Genomic DNA, 24,437 nt, shown 5'->3' on the forward strand with positions numbered 1-24,437 from the left:
GGGAGGGGGGCCGGGGTCGTGGGCGAGGTAGAGGGCGAGGGGAGGTTATAGAGGGAAGGGGGAAGGAGGGAGGATATTTTAGTAATGTCCGGTACTGGTTCCCATCCTCCTACCATCCTTAACCTTTCAACTTTCCCCCATATCCCGCCAATATCCCATATCCCCCAAAACCCTACATCCACCCAAACGCTTCCTGCACTCCCACGCACATGCCCGCTCACCTGGGCTGATTTGGACAGCAGCTGCGGCCGCTGCCGTACCACCTGCCGTAATTTGTCCTTCGACACGGGCAACAGTGCGCCGAGGAGCTCCAAGCGGCGCGCCACAGGGAAATTAGGCTGCCGCAGCGCCTGTCGGTCGGGGGGAACAAAACGGCCCTGATGTCAGGTGTGCTGCTTTTCCTCAGAGTTGTGAGTGTGTGTGTGTGTTGGTGTGTGTGTATGTGTGTGTGTGTGTGCGCGCTTTTTAATATCTGAGCCGCGATATGGGAGGAGGCCGAAGTGGTGTGTGTGTATTTGTGTGTGTGCCACACGCACACACACACACACACACACACACACACGCGCGCGCACATACACACACATGCATGTTGACAAACACACGCACACGCACACGCACATACATACACGCACACTATTTTTTACAATATAGCGCGCACCAGGCCGGGGCACTTGATGACAATCTTGCCCGCCTCCTGCAGTCCGATTTCCAGCGCCTCCGAAACCGCCTCCACGGTGCCTTGCAGCTGCTCGTACGGCAGTCCGATCAAGGCCGGGTTCCGGAGCGCCAGCTGCACGCACTCCCCGGGCGGCAGTCCAAAGGCCCGGGAGAAATGCTCCAGGGAGAGCAGCAACGTCTCGGCTGGTGTAGCGAGCAGGAGGGGCTCCCTGTGAGGTACAGGAGGTGAGGGTTGAGGCGGTTGAGGCGGTTGAGGCGGTTAACGTGGAGGAGGTGGAGGAGAAGGTGGAGGTGGAGGACAAGGTGGAGGAGAAGGTGGAGGCGGTTGAGGAGAAGGCGAATGTCAAACCCTTGGGAAAAAACAGCTTTGAATGCGAATGGAGAGCAAGAAGGAACAAATGTGGAGGTGAGGATAGGCGGGTCGTGAGGTTTCATGACTTTCATCATGCCAAGCTACAGCTGCTGCTACTGCTACTGCTACTGCTGCACACCGAGGTACGGTATGGTCACAACAACACGAGGAGGAGCCACTACTGGGAGCGGATTGTACGGCGGTCGCGGTCGCCCACCGGAGGGGGGGGAGGTGCCGGGCTGCCGGGCCGGCTCGCCATCACACCCGCGCACCCACTTCTCCTATGCCGTACTACTGTCGTACCTAGCATGGAAGGCTAGGGCGTAGTCCTTGCCGCAAGCCTCAATCCAGCTCCTTCGCCGGGGGCGGGCGGGGGAGAAAAAGAGATCACGGGTAATGTGTAGGTGTAGGTGTAGGTGTATGTGTAGGTGTGTGCACGCGTGAGTGTGCGTGTGCGTGTATTTAACACGATTACGTAGGACAGCGAACGGAAGTGGGAAGAAGAAAATTAACGCCCCAAGGCAAGGTTAAGGGGGAGCAGGACGAAGGAGGCTAAAAGCAAAAGCACATCAAGGATAATACGACGCGGAGGAGGACGACAGGCGGTGGAGGAGAGAGCCCACATCTCAAGACTTGTGGTACGAAGGCCTCCTGAAACTTCTCCACAAGTGATGCATGGCGCATGTGGGGAGATGAACTGGCCGGGGGGTGAGAGGGCCCCCGCAGGAGGGGGCACCGGCACGGCCCTACCGCCGGGGTGTGTGATGGGGGGTGGAAAGCTGCCCAACATGCCCCAGCCTGACAACGTGGCCCCCCAGTGCCCTCCCCTCCCCCCTAACCCCCGTGGGGTTACCCCACCCCATCACTGTCCCACCCCAGCATTTATAGCGGGATCAGGAAACCGAGACAAGGGCAAAACACCTGAGCTGCGCAACAACCTAGCCTGGAGAATTTCCTTTTGTCTATGTGGGAAGGAAACAACCGATTTTCCAACCGAATTTGGATCTGGATCCATCCCCCCAACCCGCGGCACACACGATGCACATTTACGACAATACCCGGCACGGCCCCCTGGTCCCGCAGGTCAGTCGGGGGCACCTTGTTTGTTCTCTAATGCTGCTGGGCGTCATCGCGGCAAGCGTCTCCGCTCGCTTGCCGTACATGGCGCGCTCCGGCAGCCGTACGCCCATGATCTGCTCGTACACGTCGTTCACGACCTCCGCCGCGGAGTTGTACTCGCCTCGCGGGTCTTCCAACTCGCCCTCTTCACCCTCCTCGCCTCCGCCAGCGCTGGTGGTGGTGGCGGCGGCGGCGGCGGCAGCGGTGGCGGCAGCCGCCGTCGCCGTCGCCGTCGCCGTCGCCGCAGCGGCGGTGGCGTTTCTGTCCAACGCGGCCCTACGTACTGTGCGCTTCAGCACATCAGAATATTGTGCCCTCCGTTTGACTTTGAAGACCCTGCCAGACAAAGAGTACGGCCGTGGTCGTGGCAATGCCGCCGCCGCCGCCGCCGGCTCGCCCTGGCCCTGTCCGGCCATAACGTCATCGCTGCCACGGGCCGCCGGCTCCTTCTCCCGTACATGCTGTTGCTGCTGCTGCTGCTCATGCTCATGCTCCTGCCGTTGCTGCTCCTGATCTTGCAGGTCGCGGGCGGCCGACGGGACACTTGCCGCGACCGCCGCCGCCGCCGCCGCCGTCGTCGTCGCCGAAACCTGCTGGTGCTGCGGCGCCAGCTGACGGTAATAGTACGAGCGACGGCGCAGCGCACGCAGCGCTGTCGCCGGCATCCGGTCGCCGTCGCCCACAATCTCCAGCGCCTCCGACGGCACCGACAACGGCAGCCGCAGCACCCGCGGCCGCCGCCGGGTGCTTATCCTCAGCCCGACGGATCGAGTGTACGGCGGCAGCTGTGCCTTAGCTATTGGTTGCAGTAACTGCAGTAGTGACCCACGGGTCGGCAGCTGACGCGCGAGGAGCGCGCCGCCGGCCGACGCCGCCGCAGTCGCCCCCTCACTCCAGCCCCCCTCCGCATCAACATCGTCAGTTTCCGTTAAGTCCTTAACCGTTAACGGTTTTAGAACGAGCTGACTGTCGTTGGGCTGCGGGAGGCCCAAGAAGCCAGGCAGGGGGTTGTACGGCGCGGCGTGCTGACCGCGCTCGCGGCTGCACTCAGCAGAGCCGGCGTCTGCGCGCGCGGTGGCAACGGCCGCGGCGGCTGCCGGGTTGACCGCCGCCACCCCCATCGTTGCCGCGGCGGCGGCGGCGGCGGCGGCTGCTGACGGCTGCACCTGCCGAGCAAAGCTCCGAAACATGTTGGCCAGGTCACGCAGCATGTTCGCCTGCTCTCGCTGCTGCTGCCTCCGCTCCTCTAGCACCTGCTCTCCCGCTGCTTGACGGTTCCCCGGCATCTCCCGTACATGCCGCCGCTGCTGCTGGTCGTGTTCCGCCGCCGCCGTCGCCTGCTGCTCCCGCCGCCACTGCCGCCGGTCCTCCCCCTCCTCCTCCCCCTGCGGTTGTTGATGATCGAGCCGCCGGCGGCCAGGCCCTTCAACTCCGTCGCCCCCAGACTCCCCCTCCCCTTCCGCCACGGCCGCCGCTGCCGCCGCCACGCGTTCAAGGGACCTTGCGAACTCCTCATTGGCGCGTTGCACCTTATCCCTCCGAGTTCGTTCTCCCGCCTCCGCCTCCGCCTCCGCCGCCGCCTCCGCCGCTGCTGCAGCTGCCACACCTCCAACTGCCGCAGCTGAGGTTCCTGCGGCGGTCACAGGTCTCGCCGTGCGATGGCCGCCCACATAGCGGCCCGCCGGCGCCGGCGCCGCCTCCGCCAGCGGGTCCCGCCGCCACGGCAATCCTCCGCTGCGCTTCAACCCACCGATCCGCGCCTCACGCTCCTCACCCGCCACCTCCACCGCCTCCTCCACCTCCACATCTACATCATCAACCCGCAGCCCTTGCTTACTCGCCGGTGCGAGCGCTTTCCCTTCCTGCCGCTGTTGCTGCTGCCGCTGCCGCTGCTCCTCCCGCCGCCGCCGCTCACCAATGCGCAATTCGGCCAATGCTTCAGCAGTGCGCCGTCGCTGCCGTACATGATCCGCATCATCCGCGCGGCTGTTGGTGGCGGCAGCTCCACCGTTGCCAACGCCGCCGCCGACGCGTCGGCGGCCGCCAAGCATTCCACGAGAATCTCCCTCTACCGTTGTCGCCGGCGCCAGCAGCTTGTCTCTCCCATGCGACGGCGGCGGCGGGAGCGGCTCCGCTCGAGGCGGCTCCGCCGCAGGTGCCGTACCCTCCTTGGGCTCAACTGGCGAGAAGATGAGCTTAACGGAATTGGCGGAGGGCGTCCTGGTTTCGGAGCGCATATTGCGGTACAAGGCCGCCTTGATCTGCAGCGCCCGAGCCCTCGCCGCAACTAGACTCTCGGGACTGGAGGGGCCAGAGCCGCTGCTGCGGTTGCTGCTGCTGCCGCTGCTGGAGGCGGCGGCAGCGGCGCCGCCGACGTCACCGTCAAGCGGTGTACGATCCAGAGCGGGTGCCACGGATACCGTTTCGCTGGCGGTGGCGGTAACCTGGCCCTGGCCCTGGTCCTGGTCCGGTCCAGATCCTCGTCCTGAAGAACCTGGTTCGGGCTCTTCATGGCGGAGACGCCGGTTACGGGAGCCCGGGGGCCTCGGCGGCATCGACGCGGATGTCTCTATGGCCGCTGCTGCGGCAGCAGCCTCCGCGGCTTCCAATGCGGCGCTGACGGTGGCGGCGACCTGGGCCGCTGACATCGCAGCGGACGCATCCGTACGGTCGTACGTCCGTCTGGCGCTGCGGAAAACAGGAACACCTGTGTCGCTTGCTGCTGAGTCTGCCGCGGAGTCGGACTCCGGCTCCGAGGCCCGCGGCATGTGTGGAGTGTCCCGACGTGTCCGCCGGATGGGGGGAGTAGGTTCGTCGGTAGGTTCATCGGTAGGTTCGTCGGTAACCCCTGTGATGTGCGTTGCCGTTGCCGTGGCAGCGGCGGCGGCGGCGGCAACGGCGCCTGGTCCTATTGGGTTTAGGTTCGCTGAGAGGTGGTGAAGGGGAGCTTTGATGTCTGTTTGGGCGCCATGGACACCTGCCAAGGAGTTGTCCGCGTGTTTTGGAGCGAGCTTAGGACTTATCGCTGCCGGCTTCGTCGACCGCTTAGGACCGGCGCGGGTGGACCGTCGCCGGGTGTTCGGTTCGATGGATGTGTGGCCATCTGGCGACAGCCAAGAAGCCGCGTCGACGCCTTGCGCATCGGGCGCGGTGCTTGTGGCTTGGGTGCGGACATGGCCACATGAGAGTGCGTTGGACCACCTATAGCCCAGGAGCGGGACCCCTGCAGATGGTGATTTTGGATGAAATCATAGATCCCGTGCAAGAGAACGCCAGAGTAAGGCAGGTTAGCTTGGGGTTCACGCTGAGAGGCCCGCGTTTTCATGGAAGACGTACCGCTCACACCGGACAACCTGAATGATGAGCTATATGTATGATTTTGAGAAGCAGCCCCACGTGTTGATTGGGGGCAGCAGGCCATACGGTTAATTTACTTGCGCTCAGTTGCACAACCTGAAGCTTATCCGGGCTAAAAGCTGTAAGCTAAACACAATTCCAGGATAAAAAATCGCTTCGTGAAACACACTGGTTGTATTATAAACTATGTGACTTGTGGCCCAGGGACCATGGGCCAGCATTTGATCCAGAGCTTTCAGTTATGAGCTCGCAACTCTGCCAAGTACCAGCTACAGCATACACAACAATACAAATACCTTGGCACTAGTTAGGATACTCATTCTCACCCTACCATAAATTTTCCTTCCATCAGCCACCATGCAAGCAGGTTTGCAGAGTCACATCGTTACTGCGTTTCGGCCTTGGTGGAAATCTTTCATAATCATCTAAATTTTGCGTGTTACAGGCCGCAGCACTTGTTTTCATTCTTCGGGCCGTCAGACCTGTCTCTCGATTTCGTGCTCTAAAAAGGCCGCCGTGTGTCCCAATGTAATCCAAAAGGCAAAGGTTTTTGCCACAGTGGGATCCATATGGCAGCGCCACCAAGAGCGGCCACAGCAGGTGTGCGATGTGCGATTGTCGGTGGCTGAAGAGCCGCTTGCAGCTGTTTTGATTCTTTTGACTAGATCTAAACTTCTGTTGCAGGTTCTAAGGCAGGAGCTGAAGGGTGGAATCAATTGGATGGGTGCTGTCCTCCCGTTCGCGACGGCAGCCCAGTCGTCGGCGGGCTCAACCGCAGAAATTTACGGCGCTATTGCCAAGGCCCTGGATGTAAGTTGCAGGATCGTGCTTCTAGTCGGCCTAGAAAATGAAACGGGGACGTCGCACGCATGGAAACCTTTTGCTGCGTCCGCTTCGTATTAGATAGCCCCCAGTTATGGTGCCCAGCCTCCGGAGCAGTTTGGTGTTACCCGGACCAGGCTTACAGTAATCCAGATCCATTCCCATGAAGCACGAATCAAACAATCGCTCCATTGGCCTGAAAGTCGGCTGCAGCTGTCGGGCAGCTATGACTGTCTGTTGTCGGCGTTGTGCTTGGGCCTGCCTACCACGCTGTGTGCAACAACATAAGCTCATCAGGCGCCTAACACGGCGTCTTTCACCATTGCCTCTTTTTCGTCCTCGTCCACCAGAGCCTCTGCTGCAGCCTCGAAGCTTTGTCGCCTACTCTCGGAGATGAAATGCCTCATGCAGCGCAGAGACGCGTGGCAACAAATTAGTTTTAAAGTTTTTGTTTTTTAAGTTTTAACCCTGGTTTCAATCTCACCTTGGACGTCACACAGCACCGTCTTAGATCCCCACGATAAGACGCGCGCGCTCCCGCGTCACAATTTTCTTACTGTAATACATTCCGAATTGCGCATGCGACCCGGGCCTCCGCGAATCTGTTGATTGAAGTATTTTTTATGGAACCGGATGATGAACACCGCGCGCCCTGCAGATTTACTTGTTGGTGCTGACGCTGCGGGTCATCCTGACCTGGTTTCGGAACATCAACTGGTTCAACGAGCCTTTTGCGACACTGCGACAGGTGCGTCCCCTGGTCATGATGATGCTGAAAATGTCTAGCTTGCTATATGAGTCTCACGTTATAGCAGCAGACCCGAGCGGATCATCGGTGCCGATGCTGAACACATTTGAACACATCGGCTTGTACGATGATTACTTTAATTTCTGAAAATGTTGTGTGCGAAACTTGTCCCATGTATTGCGTCGCGCAACAACTTCGGATTATGAGAACCGCCCCACGCTCAGGTTCCCTCCTCCAAACCTCCGCCACGGACTCAATCACTAGCACCATTCCCTGTGTGTGTTCTCGCCACCTCTGCAATAGTCACCAGCTATGTCCTCTCTCTGTCGACGTTTTCATGCCTTGATATACCGTAAGGCCTAGTGCCTCTGTTTCCAGTGGAAACACCCCGTACCGTACTGCTATTGTACATTCCTGATATTACACGATTCAGGGTGGCCGTGAAAATGGGGCTGGAGTTTTTACGTGACATTGCCATTTCGGGACAGCCATGAGCAGATTTTGCAGTTGTGTTGTCACAATTATCGGGACGGTATCGAAAGTAGGTAGTCCAAAAATGGATAGCAGGAAGTTTAACTTGGTCTGCTCGAGCGGCCTAGAGAAGTAGGGTGTAGTCTTTTCATGGCTACTACCAACAGTGTGTCATCCCTTGCAAGAAATAATAAGTATGAAGCGTGAAAACCAACCGGAAAAGGATGGAAAGCGCTTTAAGTACTTGGGCGCCATTTGTACATAGTAGTTCGACAATTTGGGACAGACCCTATTTTTTTGATAGGGATAATTTCCACTGACACGCCTTTCGTGACATCATCCGAAATGAATATCAGGAAATGTACAATAGCAGTACGGTATTTATTTACCAACAAGATCGTAATTATATTATTCGCTACCTCGGTGCTGAGCCCTAGTGCCTGGTCCGGTCGGTCCTCCTTTAAACTTAATACTTCGTGCTCTAACTACCCGCTCGAGCTATCCCTCTTGATTTCGGCACCTTGCGGCTTCCTGGCTTGTAAATGACTCTGACTGGTCCTCCCTCCCTGCGGATTCCGGTCCTTCTGTCGTTTTTTGAAAAAAAAACTTAGAGAAGAATCCGTCCCCCTCCCGTTCCTGCGCCGCGTCCAGTTCACGGACCCATTTCTCAACGTGTTCCGTGGCATTCTGCCCGCCTTTGGCGGCATCGACGTGTCGCCCATGCTGGGCTTCCTGCTGCTCAACTTTGTGCGCAATCAATTAGTCCACCTGTCCCGTACCATGATCCTGTAAGAATACGACATGTGTACGGCACATACGGTCCGGGCGAGTATCCATGTACGGCATGTGTACGGCATATTGCACATGGCACGTTTTGTGATATGTGCGTGTTGTTTTCCGAATCGGCCGCACGCGGGGAGGACGGGACGGGGTGGGAAGGGGTGGGTTAAAAGGGAAGGGGGTAATTGCCCCCCTGGTTGGACCTGTGGACCTCTGGGGCGCCGTGGAACGGTGCTCTGGGCCGCCGTGTAATACCTGAAATTGGATATGTAGAGTTATTTTGTATTGAAGTGCCGACCTGCCCGGCCTTCCGAGAACCTTAGCTAAACTGATTTCGTGGGATGGTAGGCCCGCGGCACGGCGATTGGCTGGCTGGTCGGTCTGGTCGTGTGGCTGTGCATGTGAGGGCATGGGGGGTAGATGTGGAATAGAAAAGGGGGGATGGAAAGGTGGACGCGGGGGTGATTAGCGGCCGGGAGAACGGACGGTTACGTAGTAGGGCATGGGCATGGGCAGTAAAATGATGCCGAGAGTAGGGCTTTGTTCTGCGATCTTGCGGGACCATTTAATGCGTTTGCGTGTGAATGAGTGTGAGAGCGTAATCACGGGAGCTGTGGTGGTGACGCGCGCCGATGTGTCGCATCATGTAACTGTCGCCTCGATAAGGTGTGTGTGTGTGTGTGTGTGTGTGTGCGTGTGCGTGTGTGTCCCTTCCAGCTCACAGCATTGACAGAGTCCCTCAAAAGACTTCAAATAACGACTGCGCTTGAAATTCAAGGATTCAAACAGTAGGAACCTCCAGAAAAAGGAATAAAGGACGGGGTACGATTGCTTTTGGGATGGGTGAGCGAGGGGCTGTATCCCCAGCTGCTGCTTCGCACGCTAATTATCAAGGAGGGCCGGGCAGCGGTCCGTGTAATGCCCAAAACAGGGGCCTTAATCATTGCGCGCTCCTTACGTGCTGCCTTATTATTTTCTCGCGATGGGTGTCGCTTTTGTCCCTCCTTGCTTCTCTTGAACTCGTTGAGGAGGGAATTTAGAGAAGGGGACTTTAGGAGGTGATATAAGAGACATCCTTGTTGTTGTTCTGCCTCCTGCTTGAACTTTTATTCACACCAGCAGATGGTGATGGCAGGCTACCTATCACCTTCCCAGCAACTTAACCTACTCCTCAAAAATGCCCCTTTTATGTATGAGGGTATAAGGGTCTAAATTCTTAGGCTCATCCTGTATCTCAAGAAACCAGGATTGGTGAAGAAACAGGCGATGAAAGCAGAACGTATGCGCACCCCAATCGGTTACAGCAATATTTTTAAAATGTCGGAACCTCTGGCGGGCCAGACATCTTCAGTACATATTTCTTGTTCTCAACCAGGTATTGGAGCCGTATGACAATCTGTTTGTTCGTACAATCTGTGGGTTCGTCCGTCCGTATATGTTAAGGAAGTAGCTTAGCAGCTGCAATATGCTGCAGCATGATCGCCACCATGATTTTCCTGCTGCGCGGCCTTCTTGAATGGCACAACGGTAGGGTGCCACGACACGCATCTCGGATGGAATGTGCTTACTGGTCGCGGTGCGGTGGATACGGTCGAGCAAGGTACTGATTGACGCAGCGATAGGTTATGTACATATAATGATGAGCAATATCATATTCACTAAGGCTGGCTTGCGAATTCAAATTGGATTACAGGCTTACAGCCATCCAGCCACAGGCCTCCAACAGTACGATAAATCTTACTTTTCCAGCGGAAATTAGGGTCTTATCTTATAAATGAAGATCAAATGCCTGTGAATCGTTAGGCGAGAGTATATGATGTGAGTTTTTGGAGAAAACTTTCGTCGGTGTGGAAGGGTGTTGTCCCGATTCGTATGTTGTGTACGTTTGTTCCATTGAAAGTAAGATTATGGAGAGCTGCAATTATTGCAAGAGATTTCCATTACCTGAGTACGTGGCTTTCTTTTATGCAGTTGGCATGCTTGCGGATGCTCACTCCGGTCCCATCGCCGCGCTGTGTTTTATCCAGATTTATGATAGCATTATATAATTAAAACAACGTATCGCTTCTATGTACAGTCTTGGAGCTTGATGTCTGGCCGTGCCTCCAGGCTGCGCCATCGTTGCGCTTGAGTGAAGGCGTCACGCCAGACGCTTGGAAACCCCTGCCAGAGTACGTCTTCCATTCCTGAAAGCAATCCATGCCAACAAGCGGCACCGCTTCCCATGAAATCATGCGCATGTGACCCAGGCGGTTTTGTCGTAAACGCAGGTTCAGGACGAACCGCACAACAAGGTGAAACCTTTCAGCAAATCATATATCACATCTAAAATAATACAAGGTTTTTAATGTCGGTATGTAGCTTTCAGAGGTCAGCAGGGAATCGCTTCGCATGACTATTACCAGGTTTGCGGCATCGCAATATCTCCATCTCTCTAAGCGCATAATTCTGATGCATTATCTGTGTTATCGTGTTTCTTCTAGGTAATCTTGCGTGACGACGTTGACCTCGCCGAACGTCCTTTGGCTTCGGACCTCGACGAGCTTCCAAGGGGGCACGGGGTTAGCCCTCGTCGTGCCACCTGCCGCCTCCTGAGAGGCATTCGTCGTATCCTCGGAAGTGACGACCTTTCGCAAACGCGTTCACGACCCATCGCAACATCACAGGACGCGGGTCTGGCGACTGCTGTGCCACCGGGGCAGCAGCAGCAGCAGCAGCAGCACAAGCAGCAGCAGCAGCACAAGCAGCACAAGCAGGACAAGCAGCACAAGCAACAAAATCAGCAAAAGCATTTGCTGATACAACAACAAGACCAATCGGCATTGCGTAGTCTCCTCGGAACGCGATATCGACAGCTCGTCCGGGTGCGTTTCGAATGAGCATGAATTAAAGAACGCCATTGTCCCTAAAACCACAGGAATTTTTGTAACCATTAATATATACTGAATGTTTGGCCAAAACCATGTGTCCTTACCTTTGCAACCCTAAAAAGTGCGGCCAAGAGCAGCAGTATAGTAGCAGGAATAGAAGATGGATAGTTTATAGGCATTGCAACTAAGAGAGCCGCTCCTGTGACGCATGCACGTTATGCATGCAGACATCCTTTCATTCTGGCAGCACCACCACCACCACCAGCACCACCACCACCACCAGCACCGGCACCGGCAACGCGGCAACAGCAGCAGGTTGCTCGCTTTCCACCGCTGCGGCCCCAGAGCTGCCTCCCACAGAACCCACCACGGCAGTGGAACTGGATGCGATGATGCCCATACAAGTGGTCGAGGCATCAGCATCGTCAACGGCTGCGGCGGCGGCTGTAGAACCGCAACTGTATCAAGAAGTTTCCCGGACAGCCGGTATCGCCCCCTCAGACTCTAACCCCACAAAGTTCGTACAGCTCGTCAACTCAGCGATGCTGCCTTACGCGGAGATCGGACCGCGTGTGATATCCGTTCATGAGCTAGCCGACATGAAGTCAATAGACACGGAACTCCTTTGCCGTGAGATGTGTGAAATCGACCAGTTTGAGGTACATCCTCGAGTCGACTACACCTGGTGGGATGAGACCGTCATGAGCGGCAGCCGCGAGGGCCGTGCGGCGGTAGCCGGGGGATGCAGCTGCTGTAGATGGCGCTGTGATGGGAGGAGCCGGTGCTGCGACCAGGGCTGTGGCTTCACCTTCAGTTGGAACCACTCGCCAACACTGTCGTCAATGTCGTCCTCGTTGCTTGCTGCAGCCGCAGCTAAAGAAACTACGGCGGGAGTGTCGGCGGCGGCGGTGGCAGCAACGGCCTGGAAGGACTCTAGCCCGCCGCTTCGTCACAAGTTGAACACCACAGCTACGGCACCACTACCACAGCTACGGCACCAATGCGGGTTGGGTAAGAACTGTCGTACAGAATATTGCTACTGCTGGAGTAACGCTCGCAGGTATACAGTGGTGGCGCCAACCCAGACGAAGACTGCAGTCATGTCTGCATCATCATCAGTAGCAGCAGGAGTAGGAGCGTCGGCAATACCGCAGGAGGCGGCGGCGGCAGCGGCGGCGGCGGCGACGGACAGTGACGACCAACGTTTCACTATAGTACACATAGGGCAGCTCCAGCCCCAGCTCCAGCCCCAGCTCCAGCTCCATCAGGCCCCGGGCGCGGCGGCGGCGGCAGCGTTGGCGGTGCAGGTGCATGAGCCTGAAAATGATGTTACACAACGGGCGCAATGCTGGGGCCATCTCTGCGGACACTCGAATGACACGTCACACATGCTCGACTTCACGGCCTTCACCTGCAGCTACGAAACCGGAGTCTTGGAACCTTCTGGCAGCTGTGATGTGATGGCGGCCGCACCCCACTGATGGCGTCGTTTGGAATGTCAGCCAAGGCGTGGATGCGGACGGCGTGGAGCTTGGCGCCAATGCAATACTTGGCAGTGATGATTGATCGGTCCTGTGCCAGCATAATCCCCCCCGGGGGTGATGCCCGTAGGATTGGCGACTCTCGACGCTGGAATCAGCGCCCTGGATGCATTTACATACACTCCCCTTGCCTACCATTTTACCGTCCTTTGAGTCGGTGTATAACCGCACCGTCCACGATTTTAAATGATGGCGGCATGTTGCAATCCCCATGTGGCAACATGCGAAGCTCTTGGCCACCATTACAAACCCCCACACGCCGATGTTGCTGACGCACAGGGGCAAAAAACCCCGGTGAACCTGCTGCGTTGTGCGTGTGTGGCATGTGTACGAATATATGGTAAAATAATAGTATGGAGGTGGGCTCAAAGGTGTGGGGAGAGGTAGGGACGCATATGGCACGTGTCCTCGGGTTCTCTAAGGTCATTAGCCGCTTTCACCTCAACCTACGCCTCCGACAATTCATTATCTGAGGTAAAGGCAACTCGAAGCTGCATAACTTGTGCTATATCCCCAGTACATGCCTGTATGTATGTATGTATTGGGGATATCTCGTGATATGTGTGTCCAGAGCCATAACCGGTACCAGACGTGTTTCTCAAATCGTAATGAAAATCAGAAGACCTTTTCCGACGAAATTCCCACGTGTGCTGTGTAAGATTCCCAAGTACCGCTGTTGCTTGCGGTTTTCCGCCTTGAGTGGACTGGTGTATTATTTGTTGGACAGACAGATATTAAAGATGATTGACGAATGGATAAAGGCGGATGGATAGTTCGAAAGGATGGGTGGATTGGCTTAGGCCCCTCTTTACCTCATTCCTGTGCTGTGATACGATGCGAGAGGTTGCATATGCTGTAGCTGCGGCAGCAGCAGCAGCACATATTTTCCTATTTTCCCATAATGCTGGATGGAGGACAGGTGCAGGCTGGTTTGTACGATGTGCAAAGTCAAGTCAGCACAAATACATGTCCATTGATGTCGTGATCCGCCGTACACTTGTACGGCTGATGATGGTGTAGCTGTAGCTGTTATGTCATTGCAGCAGGCCATTTGCCTCTTGACATCACAAGTACCGCTTATCGTGCCCTTTCTTGGTTTTCTATGGTAGCGGTGGTATAGAGGCGCCTGTAGGAACACGACGCCTCTAATTTTCTCCTTTGTTTTGCTCTTTATGTTCCATAATTGTTTTGAAGAGACCGAAAGGGAGGAGGAAGAAGAGGTTGAAGAACTGGATAAAACATAACGCTGTCGTAACTGTTGAGAAGTCGGCAAGCTCCCCCAGTTATGCAGCACGGTTTTCTCTCCGAGACCACCGATGGTCTGTTGGTCGTACTGTCCAGAAGGACAGTACGATACCCCAGACTCATCCAGACTAATAGCCATCCGAACTCCTCGACCCCTCGAACTGCACACTCCCATGCGCTCTCTTTCATAGCACACTGACACTTCTTCCTCCTCCCTGCTCTGCGAAAAATTGCATCTCTCTCACACAATCATACATAGACACACTCATACGATATGCATATCGGTGTAATATTTTGTGTAGATACTAGGCACTTCTTATGCATGGTCAGGACCTTTCTGTTACATTCCAGTACGGTCAACCGAGTTTCGTCCCGGCCGGTAACTGATTGCATGATCACGACACACAAGTCAGCAGCAAAATCCACCTGCTTGTGATACATGGGTGATGATGGCAACGGTGATGCATGCATGATGGCAATGAAGTCCAGCTGCTAACACGTACACATACAGCAGCAGGACGGAAGGAAGCGAGCTTCGAGGTTTGGTACAGCAGGCTGTGGCTTTGGCACAGGCTTCAGCACAGCAGGCTTGCTTTGGCTTTGGCTTTGGCACATACAGCAGGCTTTGGCTATGGCTGGGATGACTTGATTCGAACGAAAACATTCCTGCCGCACATCATCTCTCTGCAACACACCCCAGCGACATTCAGGGAACTCCATCGCCTTCCATCCATTTCCACGATTATTGTTGCTGCTGCTGCCGCTGTCACTCCCTTCGTATCCGTGTACTCGTGTACCTGTATCCGTCAATCTCTGGTATATTATCTGCGTCAATTGTCAGTGGTTCGCCTTATCCCCCAGCTGTTGCTGCTGCCGCCGTTGCTACTGCTACTACTGCTGCTGCCGTGGCTACTGCTACTGCTACTGTTGCCGTTGTTGCTGCACTTTGGCACTTTCCCCCCCCGTACTCCTCATGTCCGGATACACGACCGCATCGAAAACGGCTGAGTAGTCCGTGTTGTCGAGACCTCGATCCACAGTAGCCTGCAAAGGCAAGGGGGGGCCACCAAGCGCCCCAGGTCAGCCCACCGCGGGGGTTTTCAGTACCCACAGTGTAATGGCGGTGTAATGGAGCGGTAATGTCGGTGCAGTGGCGGCCTTCCGCTGAGATGCGGGTTTGGTGCGCCCCGCACGCCCCCCCCAGGAGAGCGGTGTGGTACGAGGTGAGGTGCAGCCGCTCCCTCGGAAAGGGAAGGGAAGGGCTCACACAAGGCCCGGAAGGGACGGGTGGCGGCAGTGCGGGCAGTAGCAGTGGGGACGTATACCGTTTGGGGAAACAGGCGGGAACGACCTCCAGGGAGGGAGGGAGAGAGGGAGAGAGAGGGGGGGAGAGAGGGAGAGAGAGAGAGGGAGAGAGGGGGGGGAGAATTGGCTAATAGCTTAACCAACCAGACAAACCCGACCCCTCCCAGCCCCGGCCCCAACCCTAAGCCCCAAGCCAGCTACCTGCGTTACCGCCCGGAGCGCCGCCAGCAGCCGGGTGTCCAGTCCCGCAGCGGCCGCCTCGCTCTCGAACAGCCGCACGTCCTTCAGCAGGTGCTGCACGAGGGCGGCGGCCCAGCTGGAAGTGCTGATGCGGGTGGTGATGGTGGTGGTGGTGATGGTGGTGGTGGTGATGGTGGTGGTGGTGGTAATAGTGGTTGGGGGGATAGGATGTCGTACACGGTGAAGAGGGCCGCTCGGAGCCAGGAAAGGACCCCAGAAGGCTCCGTGGCATCCATAACGGCACGCCGTACACTCTGCCGTACAACCCGTACTTACCTTTGTCGGGAAGTTGGCAGCTCCGTAGTCCCGGTCCAGCATCTTGCCCAGCTTCTTGTCGTACGTGGGGGCGTACAGCGCCGAGGCCCTCAAGATGCTCATGAACTTGTCCACGGGCGCTCCGCTGCGTTGAACCAAACCGAGGGAGGTGGAGAAACCGACCTGTACGGCGTTGGGGCAGGGGAGGTAAGGGGTAAGGTAGGGGGGGTAGGCGGGGGAGAGAGGGGCGGTGTACGGCAGTGTACACAGAGGAGTCCAGTACGGCAGGGAACCCGCTGTAATGGAGATCTCTTAGACGCAGGCAATCGTGTCATGGCAAGCGTCCAAGCCACGTAGCCATAGGTCACTGGCCCCTCAGCCCTCCCGTCCGGGCCCCAACAACCCCCTACACACATACACACATACACACACCACCCCGCCACCTCACCGTGAGCGAGGCTATGAGTTGGTTGAGCGCCAGTTTGACAGCCGCCGCAGTGCCGACCTGTCCGATGTAGTGGATGTTGGGCTGCTGGCCCAGGGCGCACAGCAGCGGCCACACGGGCCCCTCAGGAGTGACCCGCGGGTCGCTGTCCGCCCCCACCATGATGAGCAATGTGCCCTTCTCCGCCTCCGGCTGGCTGCCCAGCACGGGGGCCTCCACGTAGACACCCCCTGCGGAGACCACCTCGGAGGCCAGGGAGGACGATTCCTTAGGGCCTGGGGAGGGTGGGAAGGAGGGGGACGGGGAGGGGGGAAGGGGGGAGAAGGAGGGGGAGGGGGAGGGTGTAACGGGCGCTAGCTGCTTGTGGCGTGAGAGGGGGCGGCGGCGAGGAGGAGAAGGCGGTGGCAGGGGCAGGGGCAGGGGTGCAAGCAAGGCAGCAGGGACGAAGAGAGGGCCCGAGGAGAAGAGGAGGGAGGAACAGGAAGGACATCCATGTGAAGGTCTTGCGCTAGATGATGGACCGGGGCACGGCATGTGGAGCTTTCGGCTTCGGCCACAGCAGGTTGGGGATGGAGGGGCATCTGGACGGATTTTGGTGTTGTCTGCTCTTTACGTGAAGGGGGTAACGAAAGAGGAGTGCTTCGTCGGGCTGCCACCTGTCCATGCGCCTTGGCGAGACTGCCTGGCAGGGGGCTGGAACCGAGAACCTGCACGCGCGCCATGGCGTGCAGGACACTCTAGAGGGTCGCTGCCCCTTCCCATGCCGGCATGCTTCAAGCTGCGTCACCGCTGGTGCTCACCGATGGTGCCCATCTGCAACACCGTTTTCCCGACCAGCAGGTGCCGCACGGCGTCATTCAAAATGGTTTCACGGATTGTGGCGGCGTCGGAAAGCGTCAGCAGCAGCACATCCGCTGTGGTAGCATCGGCGATGGTGTTGCACACGGTGATGCCAGCCTCCGATAGGGTGGACAGCTTATCTGCGCTGCGGTTCCATGCACGCACGTTTGCGCCTTGGGATGCCAGACGACGAGCAATCTTGTTGCCTGCGTGTTGTCACGCGACTGAGTACTAAAATCATTTTCAGCTTTACGAGCCTGTCTCACCCATGAGGCCGACGCCAATTACTGCAACAGAGACGCCATGAGCCACACCAGCATCAGCTGCGGTGCTGACAACCTGCGCCGTCTGGGCTGCCTTCATCAGCGTTCCATTGCATCTCCGGTCGCATATGAACTGGTCCCTAGAGACAATAGAGGAGTAAATAGTGTTTCTCCTTCCAAATCCTGTGCACGCATTCGTAAAAATAGGCGCACAGCAACGCCGTTGCGTTTCAGTCGCAAATAGGCGCTTTAAAGCAGGCCTTGACGACACCAGTATCTGGCTCATTCCTGCTATTTAAGGAATACACTACTCGTGTTTAACGACGTCATACAAAAAAATTATCACCAAACAGCGCAAATCGATGTTCAGTTTGTACGTTGGCGTTATAGGTCGTTAACATGATATATGAAGGTGCAGGCTCTCTTGCCTCTTCAAAAGCCTGCTACCTCTCGAGCCGTATAATAGTGTCTTAAAATACAATACTTATACTCTATGCGCCGCTATTGTTACAAATCATTTCTGCGGTTCTCAAGCGGGGCCCTAGGGCGATTGCCGGAAGGACACCTATAGGAACAGCGCGACCAGTTAGCGATTCAAGAAGCATGGCGGCTTCCGCCCCTCAAAACCCAAACGCACACATGGGTCCGCGCCTAAGCCCCTTACCTTCTTTTCGTGTGTCGCACACCACCCCATACAGTATCAAGCACACGCCCGCTATCTTCTTCAAGGTGCTTACCGGCGATGACCTCTGGATGTTTGTTCCCACAGAACAGCCCCGACCGGATGATAGACAGCCAGACGTCGTAGAAAAATGGCAGGTGATGTGACTAGTACTGATGTTCTCCAACATCCTTACAAAACACACCGTCCGCGTTTTCCCACCCCAACATCTATCTATCCCCTCTTCGTGTAAACCCCCTAAGAGCTCTCACCCCCTCACCGGTGTCGTACATGCCGCACCAAGACCGTACATCCAGAGAAGGACCTCCCCCCCGTAGCCCTACCGGCTTGGCTTTCCGTTGGCACTGCCCGGTGTAACACATAGTACCCTTGCCTACGTAGTACCCTTGCCTACATAGTACCCTTGCCTACATAGTACCCTTGCCTACATAGTACCCTTGCCTACAGCCTCGACAGGTATATAACAGCGAGATAAGTCTCCCGCGCTACGTCCGGGCCGGCCCTGCCAAGCCCTACTAGCGTACTCCTAGGTACCATGTATGTTTCACCTAGCAGCCGCAGCCGCAGCCGCAGCCGCAGCCGCCCCACTACTACATATACACTTCCGTCCCCTCCCCACTTGTACGTCTTCCCTCAGCCTCTACAACACTCCCTGCAAGTATCGCTGGAACAGTTTTGTCATTGTCACTTAGCAAATCCTAAAAGAAACACAGGAAGTTGGTTACACGTCGTCCCCCTCGGCTCGTGCGAGAGGAAAAACCATTTTGGCCGTGCTGCACGACGACATGTGCAAAATCGCATTTTAAGGGGTTCGGCACAATCCTCTCTCTCTCTTGCGTCGTAGCACTCGCAATGTTGATTTGCGGGGACTCTCTCTCAAAGAAAATAAAACATGCGAACATGCAAACACACGCGCACATAACAGGAGGCAACAACAACATGACATAACATGACATAACATGGAGCAAAGGGAAGGCAAAGCCAAGTCAAGTCTCTACCGTCAGTGTTAATGACAAGTCAGGGCATCATGTGGTATGGCTGCTACAGCTGCTACTCGTGCGGCGACGGCGGCGGTGGCGGCGACTGCACCCCCCCCCCGGGGGCCCAGAACTGTTCCCCAGGCGCATCACGCTCGCCACGCCACGCTAGCGCACGTCCCGTGCTTTCCGGGAAGAGGAGTAGTAGGAGGGCGATGAAGATGACGGCTCGCTGCTAACGCCCAACCGGGACACACCAGCGGTCGCGACCGTGGACGCAGCTTGCGCCGGCGCCACCGGCGGCGGCGGCGGCGGCACTGCCACCGCCGCAGCCGCAGCGAAGCACCGGACGTTAAGCGCATGGAGTCGCAGCCACGCCGCCACGTCACCCGCCAGCAGCTCCTCCAGCGCTGCGTTGACGGCGTCGCCGTCACGCAGACCCGCCAAGGCGGCGGCGGTCTCCGATGCGGGCCGGTAATGGCGCGCACGCTGCCGCACGGTTATTGCCGTACCCACATCAACCTGTCGAAGTTTCCCCACCCCGCCACGTCAAATGGGGTGAGGCGTTGATAGGGTTTTTTAGCAACATAATCGCGTAGTACCACTGTTCGCTAATATCAATTTCGCTGCCAACAATATCACCTATCACAGCCTTTCCCAGACAGCCAGACGAAGGCAATGGAGGATAGAAAAGGCTTAGGGTCTATGTACTTTTTAATAGTTAACACCCAGGCAAAGGGCCCTAGCACCCAGAAGCTCATCATAAGGAAGGAATGGCCCAACACACGGGGCAACATAAACGCTTCCCCGCGCCAGGCTGGGGGCCCTGAGATCCCTTGCTCAGGTAGATCCCTAGGATCACTCAGACTGGCCAGGCCGGTGCAGGGGAATGTACGGTGAGAGGTACAGTGCTGCCCATCCCCCAAGCAGAGGACCACTTCACCACGTCCGTATTTTCGTACGATCGTACGTTCGTACATTCGTACATTCGCACGCACCTTGGCTTCCTGTAGATCCGCTGCCAGGGTTTCCGTCAGCAGCGGCCGCAGCACAGCCACGAGGAACCCCAGGTCAGCCCACAGCTGCACCAGCTGCTCCACGCTGGTCGCAGTCTCGGACCTGATGCCGCCGCTAGCACCACCACCACCACCACCACCTCCGCCTCCACCTCCGCCGCTGTTCGCTGCCGCCACCGCGGCGGAGAGTCTCCTGCATGCGGCCGCCAGCTCGCCCACCAGGCGCTCCGCTAGGGCTTCCATGAAGGAGCGTAGGTTGCCTGAACAGGCAGCAAGCGGGCAGCAGCGATTTATGCCATGCCATCCCCCAAGCTTTTGGACTGCTTGGGTCGCGAGTCAGGTCAGGAAAGGAAAGGAAAGTGGAGGCAGGAAAAAGGCGGTCACGGCGGACCGCGGAGCGTGTTGAGCAGAATGGCTTAAGGGAGAGACCCCTGGTATCATAAAAGGCCCTAACACGCGCAGCACCGTGTCGCGCCCAGCGCCGTGTCGCGCCGCGGGGCGTCGGGCCTGACAAGGAGGAGTCGGGTCTCTGGTCTCTGGTCTGGTCGCCGTTCAGTTCAAAGGTGCTGAGGAAAAACAGAGGTAGTGGATGGGTTGGGTAGAGCTCGGGGAACACAACACGCGTTATCCGGCTGTAGAAGTTTCCACAGGTTCGGAAAAGTGGAAAAGATGACGATGATGTTGTACTGGAAAGTTCAGAGTGGTTAGAAGTAGGTGTGTGAGAGAGAGAGGATTGCGCGTGCGTGCGGGAAAAGAGAGCAGGTAGAGGAAGGGGGTGGGGAGAGCAGACAAGGGGCTCGTTACAGGCCGCAAGAAGCCCCACCACCACAAAAAGCCCATCACCATCACCATCACCATCACCATCGCCACTGTTTCCTACGCAACACGTGGCACCCTCACTCCTCTGCTGTCCAGGGAAACCAAAGCAGCATGGAAATCCGTACACGTGCAAATTAAAAAACAGGCAAGGCAAGGCAAGCCAAGCCAGGGCAATGCAATGCAATGCAAGGCAGAGCGCAAAGAAACAAACACGTGCAGGAACAGATAGGCAACGAGCGCCGTAAACACGCTCACTCTCGTACTCACTGGGCGAGTAAGCCAGCGCCTCGTTGTGTATCGCAATAAGCAGCTGCAACAACGAGCAACAACCCGTGCTGGGACCGGACGGACCCCGCAGCAGCAACCCCGCCGCCGCTGCCGACACCACCGCCTCGCCCTTCGGTCGCCTGCGCACGCTCTTGGAGGCAGTGGTGTTGTCGGGGGCGGAACTGGCAGCAGCAGCAGCAGCTGCGGTGGCGGCGGCGGGGCCAGAAGCCGGCGGCAGCAGCGGTGCAGTGGCCGCGGCGATGTAGCCGTGCACTGCTGCCTCCACGGCTGCCTCCTTGCGGCCTAGGTAGCTGGAGCCCAGAGCCTCGTTGGAACGGCGCATGGAGGAGGTGAGCTCACGGAGGCGCCGCTGGCAGATTGCTGCAGCTTCGGAGGTGGCTGCAAGGAACCCGAGAAGAAACCACCATGTCAAATCACCATGTCATATGGATATGAAAGGAAAACAAAAAGAATCAATTGTCGTGTCGGTGCGGGAAGTGGTGGGGTGAGGGGGAAGTGCGGACACGGCGGTACACGAGGGTGGTACGACAGGGGACCTGTAATCGTACCGAGGGCGGTATACGACAGGTCCCCGTACGGCCCGAGTCCGGTGCCATTCTCTGCCTTTGGTGTTGCTCGTACAGAGCTGCCGACACGTCAAACCAGCCTTGAGCCGGAGATGGGGTCCTGTCCGGTACGGCTTCGGTCTGCCTCCCTACTGGGAGACACACACACATGTATACATATACACATACATATACATATACATATACATATACATATACATATACATATACATATACATATACATATACATATACATATACATATACATATACATATACATATACATATACATATACATATACATATACATATACATATACATATACATATACATATACACATACACATACACATACATATACATATACACATACACATACACATACACATACACATACACATACACATACACATACACATACACATACATATACATATACATATACATGCTCCGACATGTTTTATCGAGACACGCAAACGTACGTGCGAGCAGCTTGCGATACCGCTCCACCACCCCCGGCATGACGCGCGTACGGATGACTGCCGAGTTGCCAATCACCAACAACACTCGTACATCATCGCTGCCTCCAGCGCCGACAGCGGCGGACCGCTGCGACCCACGGGTCAGTCCCCCGTCCTCGCCGCCGCCGCCTAATAAGCTGCCGGTAGCAGCAGCCGTCACCGAGTTGTCCAGCTTGGCGGCCGCAGCGGCTGCTCGAGATCCCGGTTCCAGGGGCGCTCCAGGGGGGGGTGGCGGTCCTTGGGGACTTCCCGAGGAAGCGACGCTGCCGGTGGTAGCAAGTTCCAAGTTCACACTGCCGCATACACATGGGAAGGAAACCAAGATGGGAAACGTTGGGAAGGAAACCAAGATTACAATCAGCACCAGCATCAGGATCAGCATCAGCATCACGCTGTGATGTGTCTGTTGGCTACACCTCTTGAAGTGCGTTACCCTCCTCTTCAAGGCGTAAGAAGGGCGTAAGAAGGGCCCTTCTTACATACATAAAGACGTGTAGGAGTCCTGTGGCAAAACACACACGTTTCCCCCCCGCAACCGATTCTCATGTAGCGGTAACCCCAGGTAGCGGTAACCTCGCTGCCCCTCATCAGCGCCGTACCTGCCGCTGGCCCTGCTCCGGAGGCTGCTACGCGCGGCGCTCTTGCTCTTCATGTCCCCCCCCTCCCCGCCGTCACGCTGACCGGTATTGCTGCCGCTGCTGCCGCTGTTGTAAAGGCCCCTGGCGTACTCGGCAAGCGCCTCGGTCAGCATGGAGAAGCACGCAAAGACCGAGCCCTGCACATGCAGGCGGTGGTGGCAGGTGTTTTTTTTAAACACACACACACACACACACACAAAGGGTCTGATAATCAGTTGGGTCTGGTAAACCGTTGTGTGGCCCCGCAAGGAGGGAGAAGCCACGAGCGCACTGACAGGAAATGTGCGTGTGGTTTATGAGTGGGTGTGCTTTTGTTGTTATTATCACTACTGTAGTGTATTTGACACCAAACAGGGAGCGATAAAGAGGCGGAGAGAGGGTGAGAGGGAGGGAGAGAGAGGCGCGGAGAGAGGGATGGAGGAGAGGAGAGAAAGGTAGGGAGGGAGAGGTGGAGAAAAGGGAGGGAGAGAGCGATAGAGAGGCGGAGAGAGGGAGAGAGAGAGGGAGAGAGGGAGAGAGAGAGGGGGAGAATGTTCAACAGCAAATGACTGTGCTCGTAACCTTCTCTACCACCTACCTCTGCTAGGTGGGTGGACAAGTCGTCTACATCCCCCACCCCCACCCCCATCCCCACCCTCACCCCCACCTGCATGGGCCGCCAGCTGGAGTCCCCCGGCACCTCCCCCGCCCCCCCAGCCGCCTCCACAACCGCTGCCAGCGGCCATTGGTAGTGCAACAACGTCACGCCCAACTCCTCCTGCAAGAAATGAACGCAGCCACGACAGCCACCGCGACAGAGCGCGTGATTAGCTATCTATCCTACATCACGGCATACAGCTAATAATACCATGATGGTGGTTTTTCCGGGCTCTGGATGCGGATCTGTAGATCTGTGGATCTTTTATGGGATGGGAATGGCAATGCGGATGCGAGTGCGAGTGCGAGTGCGGATGTGGATGTTCACGCCATGCACAGACTGTGTGTACATGGCATGCACAGCGGCATATACGGTCCGCAGCCAGTGTTTTTTTTTTCATTTCTGCCCGTCATCAATTTTGCAGCAGTCCGAACGAGGAATAGGGTTTTTTAGTCGCGGGAATAAAAGTATTCCGCATCTGTAAGGCGCGGACCGCGGCGCTGAGCGGCTTGCGACACATACACATACAGGGGCCAGGAATTATAAAAACCTTGCAGGCCCCTTGCCTCACCCTTGACTCTCCCGCACGCGGATATCTCCGCCGGGGTCTGCTTCGTGTATTCCGTCTTCTTGATTGCCTTGACGTCTATTTTTTCGTCTACTTTTTAATTTAAAAAAACCTTTTCATAAAACCTTTTAAGCACTTTGGAAAAAATCCACCGGGCACAACCCCACTTGTAAAAAGATTTTAATTGAACCACTCGGCACTCCCAAGTTACATATGTGATGATACCCCGCTATCGGATAGTCATGTGCATGCAAACCTCCTCGCAGCCCGTCATTGCACCCCCCCCCAACACCACCATCCCCCCCCCTACCAGACGCCACCCTGCCGCCTGGGCTCCTTTACCTCTAGTCTTCGCGGCAATGACGTGACCGGGTGCTGGTCGGGAGCCAGCAGGTCCAGGCTGAGACCGCGGG

At 56.8% G+C, this 24,437-nt stretch overlaps 5 protein-coding genes across 5 annotated transcripts in view; 2 read left to right on the forward strand and 3 right to left on the reverse strand.

Moving 5' to 3' along the window:
• VOLCADRAFT_118273 (uncharacterized protein) overlaps window positions 1-4,917 on the reverse strand; it is a gene marked incomplete at both ends in the record, with an annotated part of 6,507 nt that extends 1,590 nt beyond the window's left edge. The window contains 4 exons of the mRNA XM_002953049.1: window positions 222-350; window positions 659-887; window positions 1,334-1,384; window positions 2,129-4,917. Coding sequence (XP_002953095.1) covers window positions 222-350; window positions 659-887; window positions 1,334-1,384; window positions 2,129-4,917 — 3,198 coding nt within the window. The remainder of the gene's footprint in view (window positions 1-221; window positions 351-658; window positions 888-1,333; window positions 1,385-2,128) is intronic.
• A 1,158-nt stretch (window positions 4,918-6,075) lies between these two features.
• Window positions 6,076-8,339, forward strand: VOLCADRAFT_93820 (uncharacterized protein; the record flags this gene model as incomplete). Its single annotated transcript, XM_002952951.1, has 4 exons — window positions 6,076-6,106; window positions 6,258-6,316; window positions 6,987-7,076; window positions 8,199-8,339. 4 exons carry the CDS (start codon window positions 6,076-6,078, stop codon window positions 8,337-8,339), a joined length of 321 nt encoding a protein of 106 aa, XP_002952997.1.
• Window positions 8,340-11,418: 3,079 nt separating this feature from the next.
• Window positions 11,419-12,658, forward strand: VOLCADRAFT_93821 (uncharacterized protein; the record flags this gene model as incomplete). The annotated part of the gene is made up of 2 exons (XM_002952952.1): window positions 11,419-12,208; window positions 12,615-12,658. The coding sequence occupies 2 exons, from the start codon at window positions 11,419-11,421 to the stop codon at window positions 12,656-12,658; spliced, it is 834 nt and encodes a 277-aa protein (XP_002952998.1).
• Window positions 12,659-14,904: 2,246 nt separating this feature from the next.
• Window positions 14,905-17,647, reverse strand: VOLCADRAFT_82085 (uncharacterized protein; the record flags this gene model as incomplete). The annotated part of the gene is made up of 6 exons (XM_002953050.1): window positions 17,335-17,647; window positions 17,029-17,274; window positions 16,232-16,503; window positions 15,805-15,966; window positions 15,490-15,582; window positions 14,905-15,027 (listed from the first exon to the last, which is right to left on the reverse strand). The coding sequence occupies exons 1-6, from the start codon at window positions 17,615-17,617 to the stop codon at window positions 14,905-14,907; spliced, it is 1,179 nt and encodes a 392-aa protein (XP_002953096.1). The 5' UTR covers window positions 17,618-17,647.
• Window positions 17,648-18,721: 1,074 nt separating this feature from the next.
• VOLCADRAFT_105797 (uncharacterized protein) overlaps window positions 18,722-24,437 on the reverse strand; it is a gene marked incomplete at its 5' end in the record, with an annotated part of 15,994 nt that continues 10,278 nt past the window's right edge. Inside the window, 6 exons of the mRNA XM_002953051.1 lie at window positions 18,722-19,512; window positions 19,989-20,266; window positions 21,093-21,491; window positions 22,143-22,474; window positions 22,781-22,956; window positions 23,466-23,576. Coding sequence (XP_002953097.1) covers window positions 19,159-19,512; window positions 19,989-20,266; window positions 21,093-21,491; window positions 22,143-22,474; window positions 22,781-22,956; window positions 23,466-23,576 — 1,650 coding nt within the window. The 3' untranslated portion in view covers window positions 18,722-19,158. The remainder of the gene's footprint in view (window positions 19,513-19,988; window positions 20,267-21,092; window positions 21,492-22,142; window positions 22,475-22,780; window positions 22,957-23,465; window positions 23,577-24,437) is intronic.

The sequence above is a fragment of the Volvox carteri genome (genome assembly GCF_000143455.1).
Source record: "Volvox carteri f. nagariensis unplaced genomic scaffold VOLCAscaffold_33, whole genome shotgun sequence".
NCBI lineage: Eukaryota > Viridiplantae > Chlorophyta > Chlorophyceae > Chlamydomonadales > Volvocaceae > Volvox > Volvox carteri.